This window comes from Anopheles merus, chromosome X (assembly GCF_017562075.2).
Source record: "Anopheles merus strain MAF chromosome X, AmerM5.1, whole genome shotgun sequence".
NCBI classification, from domain to species: domain Eukaryota; kingdom Metazoa; phylum Arthropoda; class Insecta; order Diptera; family Culicidae; genus Anopheles; species Anopheles merus.
Genome location: NC_054081.1, coordinates 2,653,465 through 2,664,841, shown reverse-complemented (window position 1 = coordinate 2,664,841; position 11,377 = coordinate 2,653,465). Strand labels below are relative to the sequence as shown.

At 49.9% G+C, this 11,377-nt stretch overlaps 1 protein-coding gene across 2 annotated transcripts; it reads left to right on the top strand.

Annotated features, from left to right (window-relative positions):
• The first annotated feature begins 217 nt into the window (after nt 1-217).
• On the top strand, nt 218-10,532 carry LOC121593782. Of its 2 annotated transcripts, XR_006004848.1 has the most exons (5): nt 218-1,477; nt 6,326-6,373; nt 8,209-8,673; nt 8,779-9,346; nt 9,432-10,532. XR_006004848.1 is itself a non-coding variant. In XM_041916450.1 (4 exons), exons 1-4 carry the CDS (start codon nt 1,187-1,189, stop codon nt 9,259-9,261), a joined length of 1,287 nt encoding a protein of 428 aa, XP_041772384.1. In that variant the 5' UTR covers nt 218-1,186; the 3' UTR covers nt 9,262-10,532. The 2 variants fall into 2 exon arrangements, 1 of the variants encoding a protein (XP_041772384.1); XM_041916450.1 differs by having other exon boundaries at nt 8,779-10,532.
• The last annotated feature ends 845 nt before the right edge of the window (nt 10,533-11,377 follow it).

The window sequence follows — 11,377 nt, the reverse complement described above, 5'->3', positions numbered from 1 at the left end:
GATTTATTTCGAAAAAAATCGACCTTCTATCGCCAGGAGTGTTTATTATTGCAGGAATGAGAAACAAAGCCCTGGTGATTTCGTTTGCACCAATTAAATTCTAATAAAAAGAAATTTGTATAAATACGAACACAGCTATAGAATCCATAGCAGTTTGCCATAAAGCATAATGTTTATGAAACAAAAAAAAAACCATTAAAAATCGAGCAGTTTTTTTTGTTCATGCTACCACTCGAACAGTTCACGAACGTTATGCTGAGAGAGGGTTGAGTGGCCCCGTGGCGGTGAGTGACTCCTACACTGCAGTGGAAAAAAAGAGCCAACACGCATGAGTGCCAAGAGCGCGCAGAGCGAAAGTGCGTGAGAGTGAGTGGCACTCAGAGCGCTCCGCAAGAGCTGGGGAGCTGACAACACGCCTGAAAGCGGCCGAGCCGTTCAATCTCTTTCGTGCATCGGTCGAAGCAAGTCCTACCTCGCCCTGGAGGTCCGAAGCTCCGTGTTGGAAAAGTGAAGACCCGTGCGCCCGGTTGTGTAGCTGTGCGCGAGGCACGTCGTCGTGTTGTCTTCTGGCCGCAGTAAACAGTTCCGCCAGCGATTGCTGTCTTCAATCAACTTCAACTCAACGCACAGTTGACAAAACCACATCGCTTGCCGAGTAACTTGAGAACAAGCGGGGAAAAAAAGCATCCCCCGGTGTGTCTTGCGTGTGCATCAATCGTTGTTGATTGCGAGCGGTGGTTTCTTGCGAAAAGTGTGCATGTGTCCCAGTGGCAACATTTGCCCGTTTGGTTGGTTTGAATAGAAAGTGATGTGTTTGAAAATCCCGGATCCCGGTGGCCACGTGCGGCAGTGTTAAAGGTGAAAGGTCTTCTCCGCTCCGTGTGTTTGCTGCTGTTTGTGGTTGGTTCACCAATTTCCCTTCGATTCTCTCGTCGCAACGAGCAGAAGTGATAACATTTTACTGGCACTGAATCTTGCGGTGGGTGACTTGTGCTGTAAAAAAGAGAAAAAAATTCTGCGCCCATCGGCACCAAGCTCGTAGCGTCCTGGCCGTAGTGGGAAAGTGTTCTGCTGTGACCGTGGTGCGGCATTGAGAAAAAACAGACCGACGCGCCGTGTTTGTTGCTTCCCTCCGCGTGGGGGAGTGAAGTGTTGAGTGTTTCCAGTCTCCAGTCTGCGCCTAGTGATGGCCGGCTCAACCATCTCGGCCACCAGCCTCGCGGTCCGGGCGGGCGTACTGCTGGCGCTCGTCGGCTGCCTGCTGGCCGCACCCGATGCTGAGTCCGATCTGAGCGTCCCGGCGGCCCGTCGCTTCCACGCCAAGTTCGTGGTCGACCGGATCGAGCCGCGGCGTCCACCATCAACCGACGACCGATCAACGCCGGCGGTAGTGGTGCCGGCCGCCGGGACGACGCCGGTTCCGACACCGGCCCGGACCCGGTCGACGACGCGCTGCCGGGAGGGCTGTCTGCAAAAGGTAAGCGAAGCGACTGATGCCGATGCGCCAGTCCGCAAGGGTGAGGGCAAAATGGGCATTTCGGGCGAAAGAATGTGCGTTGGTGTTTGGTGGCATCCCGGGTCTGTGCTCGGTTTTGGAAGAAAAAAATGATTTGCAGTTTAGCTCTTTCGAGGCTCATTTTAATCCTGCTCGGTCGCAGCTAAAACAACAGAATGTCGACCCAATTGGTTTCTCTGATCCAGGTCCGATCCAGCCGAGCTTGAAGGCCAATAAAACAAGCACCGCGCACAATATAAATAAATGCATCACATCCGTTCGCAAATTTCTTTCTCTTCTCCCTTTGATTTTTGCCAACAGTTTAACCTACGCGCGAAACTGCACATTAGCTTGACGAGCATAAATCAAAGCCGCTGATCATAAATGCCGCCGGGTGCAGTTGGGCGGAATGTTGTTGTTTTCTTTTACTTTGGGGCAGTGTTGCTGCCGCCACTGCTGGCAAATTTATCTCAATCGGCTGCATCCGGAACGTTCGCACCGTGTGCGGGGGTGGGTTTATGTTTATTTATCAAGTTGTTTATACGACGAGTGGAGAAATTTGCAGTTCGTGCAATAGGAGCGAAGCAGTGTGTTTTGGGCTGATCTCTTGAGAAAGCCACGAATTGCAAGAAGTTGTAGAAATAAAAACACAAAGTAAGTAGAACGGGATTTACGAACGATTTTTAAAGCGCATGGACGATACTTGTCAAGCTTATGCGTTATCGATTGCAAGCGAGTGATTATTCTGATTCGTTCGCTGCAGGCGTAGCATGCAGAAGGACCGGGTCAAAGGTCTAGCTATAACCGTTGATTAAATATTTCATAAAAAAACTTTTTCTGCTAATCTGTCTATACTATCAAACGTAGCCTCCAGTTCTCATGGATGAAGAAGTGTGTTTGTCTGCGTGTGAAGAGTGTAAATTCATTCGCTCTGTCGTGTGTGGGGTTTGCTCTTCGCTACACGTTTGTCACACCGTATTTTTCTGTATCGCATTAAATTTTCGCATTTGTGTGCGCTCCTCAGTGCGCAATTGCACTCTATCTCACTCTTGCTCCTCTCCAGTTGTGTTATTATTTTTTTTTGTGTTTGCACTAAGCGTGCCGTTCTGACACGCAGCCACGTCTAACAAGAAATGCTTCTTCGCACAGTCGTGTCGGTTTTGAAGATGGAAAATGTGTAAAATCCATCATATCCCACACCTTTTTCACCCTGCTGCCTGCCGGCGTGGCGTAAGGCGTAGGTAAATGAACTTTACTACGCACACCAGCACGGGGGTTTTGTTGTCGTCCTTTGTCCGGTTTGCACGTACATCAGTGCGCCGCGTTGCCATCGTCGGGGATGTCACTCGAGGGGGTGGTAAGGATAAAATAGAAGCAAAAAAGTAGCCCAAAAACTCCACCGTCGTCGGTGTTGTACGTGAGGTGAATGCGCTCAGTACTATCTCTCTCACTCTATCTCTATCTCTCTCTCTCTCGCTCCCTTCACGGAGGATGAGATGAGGTGCAGTGCAGCATGGAAAGATGCTGAAGCAGCTCCTCGTGGCGGGTGTCGGTGCCGTTTTGGTACGGTTCAGCTTGGCGATTCGGCGGCAATAAATGCTGATCGGTCGTCGTTAACGGACACGAATCGAATTTCATTGTCCAGGCGAGAGGCGGGACTCGAAGGGCGGAATGTCTTATCGCGCGTCTCCGGCTACATACTGGGCAAAGATTTGGGGGAGAGCGTACTGAATTTATTTATAATATTTTGATCCTTAACGCTGATGCTGCGGCTTGATTTGATGTGGATGAAGAGAGCGAGATAGAACTGATCGTTGTTAGGGCAGGAGGGCGGGCGTAGGAGTGTTAGAAAAAGAGAACAAGCGCTAAGATAAGCTGTGGTGGGAAAAGTAAGGAGACATCCCTTTGCAGAATGGTTCAAAGTAAGGTAAAAGAAAGGGAAAGACGTGCGTGAGTAGAAAGATTGAACGAACCAAACCAGTTGAAGGCGGCAACGTCACATTCTGTACTCTGGACTTGATAACGCTCATTGAAAGAAGTATATGATGGTATAAAATTATACCAAAAGTTTTTGGGAATGTCTTGAAGAGCAATGGAGCCGTTAGTCAATGTTGTGGAGCTGCTAAATGCTAAGAAGCATCGGCCTGGGATGGTTACTCGAATCAAAGTTTCAACTTCCATTTCAACTTCAAATAGTTTTGTTATTCTCCAATCGAGCACCAAGACCACGGGAACTCCAAACATTTAGTTCTCCAATAACATAATATCACAGTTACCTGACCAGAAGAGCGGTTCTATGATGTATTCCATCAACCATTTGTTGTCCAACAACTAGTTAGCATGCAAGTTATGTTATTTAGCAAGTTATGTTATACATTTAGGCATCTAAACTAAATCCAGCATTGAACCTATGTATCCTGTTGCGAAACGTCATCGTCCTTTTTGTGATGCGTAACCCTTTCCCCATTCTCAAGCTCGATGAGTCGCGGAGATGCACACAGAGGGATAGGCAAGCCTTCACCATCAATTGCATTATTGAAACATCAACCAACAAGCGGGTTCCGAGCAGTGCTCGCGGGTTGTGGCACTTTTCTCCTTGTTTGTGCCCACCAGCAGCGTTGGTGCGACCAAAGTGGGCAAAGTTTTATCGATAGTTGTTCGATAGTGCGATACATCCATCCCCAAAAACACACACACACATACAGAGTGAAACATCCTGCCATCGTGCCATTCCCCTGCTACGGTACGGAAATGGATAAATTCGAAAAATCATCAGACATGCAAATCGTGTGTGGGGGGCCGCACTGACGCTGACGCGCACGGATTTTCACATCCCCACGGGGGAGAAACGGTATCAGGGGGGAAATGCAGTCATCCAGGCGAACGGGGCGGCGGTGTTCCGATCCGGTACTTGACGCGCGATATCCCGCAATGCCACCGGTAACCGAACCGAGTAAGTGGCAATTGCTTCACGCGCAAATTCGGGATAGGCGCGTTGTTTGACTTGGGCGAAAAACTGTCCCGAAGACCTCGCTCTGTTTCCTCTCCCCGGTGCCTGCCCAACCAGGCCACAACATGTCCGTGCGGTGCCTGCTGACTGGAGCGCGTGTGATGCGCTTCCGCTTCACTTCCGGGATGCCGTGTCGGGGATGCCTTCCAGGCCGAACAATACCAATTAAACGATGGAGCATCGGTTGCATTTCGACCAGGGCTCCGTGGGGGTTTCGGGCATATGTCCAAGCACGGCACCAACTGGACGTCCGGCGTTGGCTCCACCTTCCCGAATAGTGGCGTTAGAGGGTGAGCCCTGCACGGAAGTGCTTTTAATCGAAAAGCCACGTAATTGCAGAATTGTTGCCAGCCACTGTACGGTGTGAGGGGAAGGAATCCAACCAAAACCATTCCCCACAGGGGGGAGGATCTTTAGATGCTCGGTCTGGTTACTAGACGGTATGTCGCTTGGGTTAGAGACGTCCGGCGTCGAGCCTGGGACGGTGCGCGTTCGCTCATGTGCCCACGAGGAAGACGATTGTCTTTGGTCGTCTTGGGTCCGAGACACACACACACACGGTGATTAAACCGTCGGCATAATTTCATTCCAAGCCATACTACCTTGGGAATAGGCCGGACCGACCGGTCGCATCGGTGGTCCGGAAATTGAACTTGTCATTGGGATGAGTAGCGGCGACTACGGGGGAAAAGTCCTTCCAACCTTTGCAGAAGTAGGCAACTCGAGTCACCATATTGACAATCGATTGTGCTACGATCCGTAGGTCATGTCGAAAAGGGGATGCACAGTCGCTTAATTGTATCTTCACCAGGCGCTCCGGTACGGTTAATACAATCGCTGTTGCCTGCCGTGAGTTTCATTGGTTCAGGTTTTTTGTTGTCTTCGTCGGAGGTGAAGTACATGGTGACAATTGTTCCCAGTGACATTCTTGGTCACCGGGTTTGATATTGAACTCATCGATATTGCTACGATTTTAGCTGCTCCTGCACGTTCAGCTAACTGTCCAACAGATAATTCGTTTTCAACGATGCATTCAAGACATTTTCGACATCCACCAGTACGAATATCTCAACACTGCCAACTCCGCTGGAGAACCAGAAACATAACGACAAAGCTTTCGAGAAATTGGCCGAAATCAAATGCACATAATCTTAACTCTTCTCATAGCGCGAGAAGAACACGAGAGGGAAAAAAAACTGCAATAAAACCGTACCTCTCCTTCCAGAGCAGCCTTGGCAAGCCTTGGCACCGGCACAGAGGAGCAATGGAACTAACTGCTGAAAAAACAATAAAATAGATCGTCCGGAAAACAGACTGTGCCGGGTTTTGAATGGTGGACATAACTTAACGGCTGGTTTGGCGCACGTCCAGCTGCTGGCAGTGCGTTCCAACACTATGCTCCCCTCCCTGGGTCGTTTTATTCTGTTCCCACTCCGTTGCTTGCTTTTTCGATTCGATTCTCGAAAGTCCTTTCTGCGCGACTGATTTTGCCGTGCCGCGTTCAGAACGGGAAAGCTGGGAGAGAGAGTTGGGAACGCGAGGGGAAGCAATTAGCTGTCATTTAGCGTGTGAAGTAGTTGATTCTTGAGCTGGAAGTTGTTGTATCATTGAGAGGGGTTTGGGGCATATACAGCCTGACCCGGAAGTTTGAAATGTTGGGAATAGGCGGGTAGAATTCGGTTCTACTTCGTTTGGGCACCAAAAAAAAAAAAAAGGGTTTGATATTGTCATGCTCGGAAGCATTGTGAGATATTTAATTTCTATTACATTGTATTAATTGAATCTTTGTTTTTCTTCTCTTTCTTCTTGCCATCTTTTAGCGCTCTATAAAGGACATCCTCTGCACGCAGCAGCGCGAGTGCTCAATGGTAAGCGATAATTCCAAGACCGCCGATGGCACGTTGGACAAAACGTTAGGCATTCGTAAGGCATCTCCGCAGCAGGGAGATGGATTTGTACTGAAGTTGTTTTGCTGACGCTCGTGTCGAACAACTCCGATTAGAAATGATAACTCCGGGAGTTGTTTTCGTTTAGAAATTCCTAAGACCCGAGCAGCGTTTCAAAGCGTCCGAGCTTGGCCTGGTGTGCCTGCGGGGACACTTGTGGGTTACTTCAGTGCACGACGGATCAACACTTTCGACATCAAAGGGAAGCGCACACTTCCGAAGAAGTATGCTAAGTGCCGGCTCTAGAATTTCACCTTTTCCGGGCTCGGCTACTTGGACTTGGATCTTGGAGCGAGCCTTGAGGAAAGGGAAGCACACGGAACTGCTCCGGAAAAGCAATTAAACATGAGCAGTAGCTTTTTGAAACTTCGCTGGCAGCCCGGCCACTGAAGGGAATGAAATTTTCTCTTTTTTGTGTACACACACACACACACACCCATGCCTGGAGGTACACAAAAGTCCCAACTCTGGAGCATGTGGAGCTGAAGTTAACCAAGGCTTTCCCCTTAATGTGGCGATGCGCTTGGAAAGTGTGGAAGATGTGTGTCGGGCAGAGCAGTAGCAGAAGCTCCAATTCCATTAGATACTCCCACCCGGCCACAGGGCTTTTAGGTGGCTGTTGTTGTTACCTTCCCGAAGGTGGTGGAGGCCTGCCTGCTGTCCCACCCCGGGCGAGATAATGGTTTGTTGATGCAGTGTCGATGCACATTCCTTTCTCGACCCGTTGGAAAGGAGCTTGTACATTGCCATCCGAAGTGGAGTCGAAAAGTTTGAGCCGGTTCGGGAAAGCGATCGATATTTAAAACAATCAAAACTCGACGGAGAGTCCAAGGCCCAAGGCAGGGGGAATATTTTAAACCTCTGTTTTTCTTACCGAAAGAGGGGTCCCTTGGGTCCACTCACGCAGGCAGGCGCACCTGCTCTGTCCATCGAAGGTGGCGGGTTGGAGAGATCTTCTGCGGGGAAGATGAACGGCCGACGGCGTCGCACCATCGAAACCACGAAGACCCATAAACTATGTCCTGCAGCGACCCGCAGATAAAGGCTAATAAGGCGCAAAGACAAAAAGGCTCCCGAACCCCATCCCCCAATCAGTGTTAAACAGGTTCCGGCGGAGGAAGCTCGGTGGAAGCGCGCTTATCGCGGGTCGGAGCGGGACGCCTACCATAGACACGTGAGAAAATGTCCGCTTGGTGTTGTTTTCGTTGCCGTCATTGTTGGGCTTTTTGGAACACCTTTTTCGAAGCGGAACAGGCCGCAGACCTCTTCGGGTGTTAGAGTTTTTTTTTTTGGGGGGGAGTGAGAAGATGTAAAGGATTAGACGCTAGAGAGTGGGAATGTTGAAGGCGGACTCTATAAAAACCGCTTAGGGTTTTTGGAGTGCGATGTGTGTTGCATTAGCGCCATTAAGATGCAAGATTTGGAGCGCTCTGCTGCTGCTGCGGGTGCTCTATCGCAATACGAACGGTGGCTGATGTGTCTGGGATATCATTTCTAAAAGCTTTACAGTGTACAGTGAAAGCGTGGGGAAGAAATTAGGGCGTAGGAGTCTGTTACGAAACCGTGCGTGCTGCATTGAACCGAACGACATGTCTGGGGTTTAGGCTTTTGCTTGCCTCTGTTGGAGACGACAGTACTACTTACGGCAAACAATACATCTTCGAGATTAGCCTGCTGTTTGCCCAACCGCAACCAACCGCCTCGCTCGCGAAGTTTCCGCTCCACAGAAGTTCTCTAACCGGTCCTTCCTTCTAGAGTGCTGGGACGTGTGCAACCGCAACCACCAGATCCGGAAGGAGAACGATCTAGCCCACCGGCTGCTGCTGAGCCTGGTGCGCCTGGTACGCAACGAGTCGGTCGTGACGGCCGACATCGAGTGGACGACGCCGGAAGAGCTGGTGCAGCATCAGCCGCACCCGGTCGTACCGTCGCCGCTCGCCGCCTCCGAGAACGTGGAGCGGCTGTCGCGGATCGCCCGGGACGGCGGCGTCGTGCCCGGCGCTCGGGACGGCGTGTCGCGCATTATGCAGACGCTGGCGACCCGGCCACTGCCCGCTGCGCCCAGCGACGAGCCGCAGCTGCAGCAGTACCACCAGTGTCTGGTGTCGTGGGAAATCTCGGGCGGCGGGCTGACCGGCAACCTGCTGACGGAAACGTCCAAGGTGGAGCTGTCACTGTGGCCCAACACCAAGTACCACGTGCACGTAACCTGCCGCAATAAGGTGAGTGTCGATGGCTAGTAGGGTTCTAGCTCTTTCGCTGTTTGAATGTTGCAATTACCCTTGCCCGTGTCTCCTGTTTCTGCTCTCTCTCTCTCTCTCGTCCAGGAAACGGATGCACTCATCCGCTCGGCCTCGCTGCTCGTCGACACGAGCGAGGCGGTGATCGTGAGTCTCCAGGGTACGACCTCGACCACCACCGAGACGGCACCGCTGGCGGGCGGATCGATCAACTCCGCCATCCACACCATCACCTCCAACCGGGTCGACACCGACCAGGACGACCGACCGCCCTCGGTAGACGACGACGATCTGAGGATGTTTGTAGAGCAACAGCAGCAGCAGCAGCAACACCTTCGACACCACGGCTTCTGGCCGTTCGATCGTAGCGCGGGCGAGCTGGCTGGTGTCGGGAGCGGCCCAACCGGCAGCTCTAAGGAGATACTCATCCTCGGCGTCTTCGTGGCCCTGCTGGCCCTCGTGCTGGTTGCGCTCACCGTGCTCATACTGGTGCGCCGGAAGCCGGGCCCGTACGAGGACCGCGAGCTGCTGATCGAGAGCGAAGTCCTGCCCAAGATACTGCACGTTTGATAGAGGGATGCGGAACCGAGATGCCGGCGTCGCTCGCTGCTGTAAATAGTCTATTTATGATCCACACACCCTCGGAAGAGTTTGCGTAAGTTTGCCTCTATTCTTCTGCTCCCGCTCACTTTGTTTTAGAGTTCTGTTTTTTTTTTATCCTTTTAACACTCTTTCTGAAGTATCTTTCCTGTGGCCATTACCGAATTTTGTGTGGCTCTTTGCGGGAACATACCGGTTGCCCGCAATCCTTCTTTGTATGTAGTTTCTTCGCTAAAAAAATTCGTGCGCGACTAAGTTATACTAACACGAGCCTGCAGAAGGGCGCAGAAGATAAGAGACAACGGCGTGCGATGCAAGCACGTAAGCAACAAAAAAACATAAAATACTAGTCTTAGAATGTGTAAAGCTGGCACATTGCCCAGGTTCTTCTCGCTCTAGGGGGGGGGGGGTTTTCGTCAAGGGTCTGCCAAGGTGCCGTGGCCGTCTCTCTGTTGTGTATCTGTTTGAGCTGTACTGAGTCCGTGTGTTCGAACCACCTCTGTGAATGTGGCATTTTGGTCGATATTTAAAACATGTTGAAATTGCTGGAAATTTAAACTTACAAACTAACAACGGGGACAGGGGTGCACAACACCGTGACATGAGCGATGAAATATATCAAACTATCGGTGGGAGAAAGAGAGAGAGCGAGAAAAAAAGAGAGAACGAGAACTAGATAATGAGAAGAAGATATTAGATATAAACAAACAAAAACACACACACACACACACACACACAAAAAAAACAATCTTACCAATGTTCTCCCTTTACGTTTACGTTTCCCCGATCAAATGGAGACGTCCAGCAAGAAATGATAAACCAAATTACGCAGGTGTCACACGCATGACCCTGGGCAGCATTTTGGGTGGCAGTGTGATGTGCGCCCACTAGCTCTCTGCGAGTGATCTGGTCCCTCTGCAGGAGGGACGAAGGTGAGCACGCATCCTGTAACAGTAGATAACCAAATCAAAAAGAAATGATGTAACTGAATCGCGAGCCGACCGATCAGAGTAAGTCGCGAACGCATGGAATGGAAGGCAAACAGGGTTACTGATGAGGTAGTTGGAAGTGATATTGGTGTTCGGGTGGGCACCACGAGACAGTGTTGGCTCTTTTTTTTTCCTGTCGCATGTGTGGGAGTGTGTTAATTGCACAAAAGAAAGGGTAACAAAGCGGAAGGAAATGGATAAAAGGAAACCCGTTTTCGGAAGGTCCAAAACCAGTGTAACTAACTGCTAAAACCATTAGAGTAGAACAAGAAATTAAAACAATGAGAATCTCTATAGAAATATATGGAGTGAAGGAGAGAGCGAGAGAGTGAGAAGACATGGGAGAAGAAGAGAAAGAGAACGAGGGTGAGAAAAGCAAGAGAGGTGTAATATATATATAGTAAAACAAAAAAACAATGCAAACAAGTGTACATTTGTGTAAAAAGACTGACTCAAGATCATTGTAAAATAAAGCTCTTTTAAAATATATTATAACAAAGCGAACTGACGGTCTGCGGATACGTTTTTCTTCACTTTTGTTTTTTCGCTGAGATGATGATGACAGTTTGTTGATTTCTATTTTGCGTGAATATTGATCCTGCTGCTACCGTGAGAACCTCGTCGGAAGCGCAACAATACATTGCTGCTATAAATACATTTCACTTGCCTTCCGCAAGCCCCAAATGTCTCTTACTCGGGACACTAAGCATGCGTCAGTTGGTAGTGGGAGGGTGCTGTGCCGGTGGTATCCGCGACGGATCAGGTTGCGCATTCAGGATCGAAAAAGATGGGCAGTTTTGATTGGAATGTGTGCTGGTTCGAAGGTAAGGCTTGCTAGTAAAAGTAAAACAAATTCTGTGCGTATGGCAGGGCTGTCGAACGCAGTCTGGGAAAAATATTGAAAAATAATTTCCATCGCATAATGTTTTCCAGTTTGGGCTCAGTTAGCTGAATGAACGAATTTCAGCACATTTTTTTTTCACAAAGCCTGAAAAAATAACAAATAAACTTTAAACACTCTGCCGGCTGGTGCTACAGCCCTGCCCGAAGCCGCTGTCCGTCGCATGCACTGCACGGGACCGCATTATCTACATCTT

What these genes read in the sequence shown, in the direction of transcription:
- LOC121593782 (XM_041916450.1), top strand. Translation starts at nt 1,187, where the DNA reads ATGGCCGGCTCAACCATCTCGGCCACCAGCCTCGCGGTCCGGGCGGGC. An exon ending in GGGAGGGCTGTCTGCAAAAG is followed by an intron (nt 1,478 to 6,325) that starts GTAAGCGAAGCG and finishes GCCATCTTTTAG; the next exon opens with CGCTCTATAAAGGACATCCT. An exon ending in ACGTAACCTGCCGCAATAAG is followed by an intron (nt 8,674 to 8,778) that starts GTGAGTGTCGAT and finishes TCTCTCGTCCAG; the next exon opens with GAAACGGATGCACTCATCCG.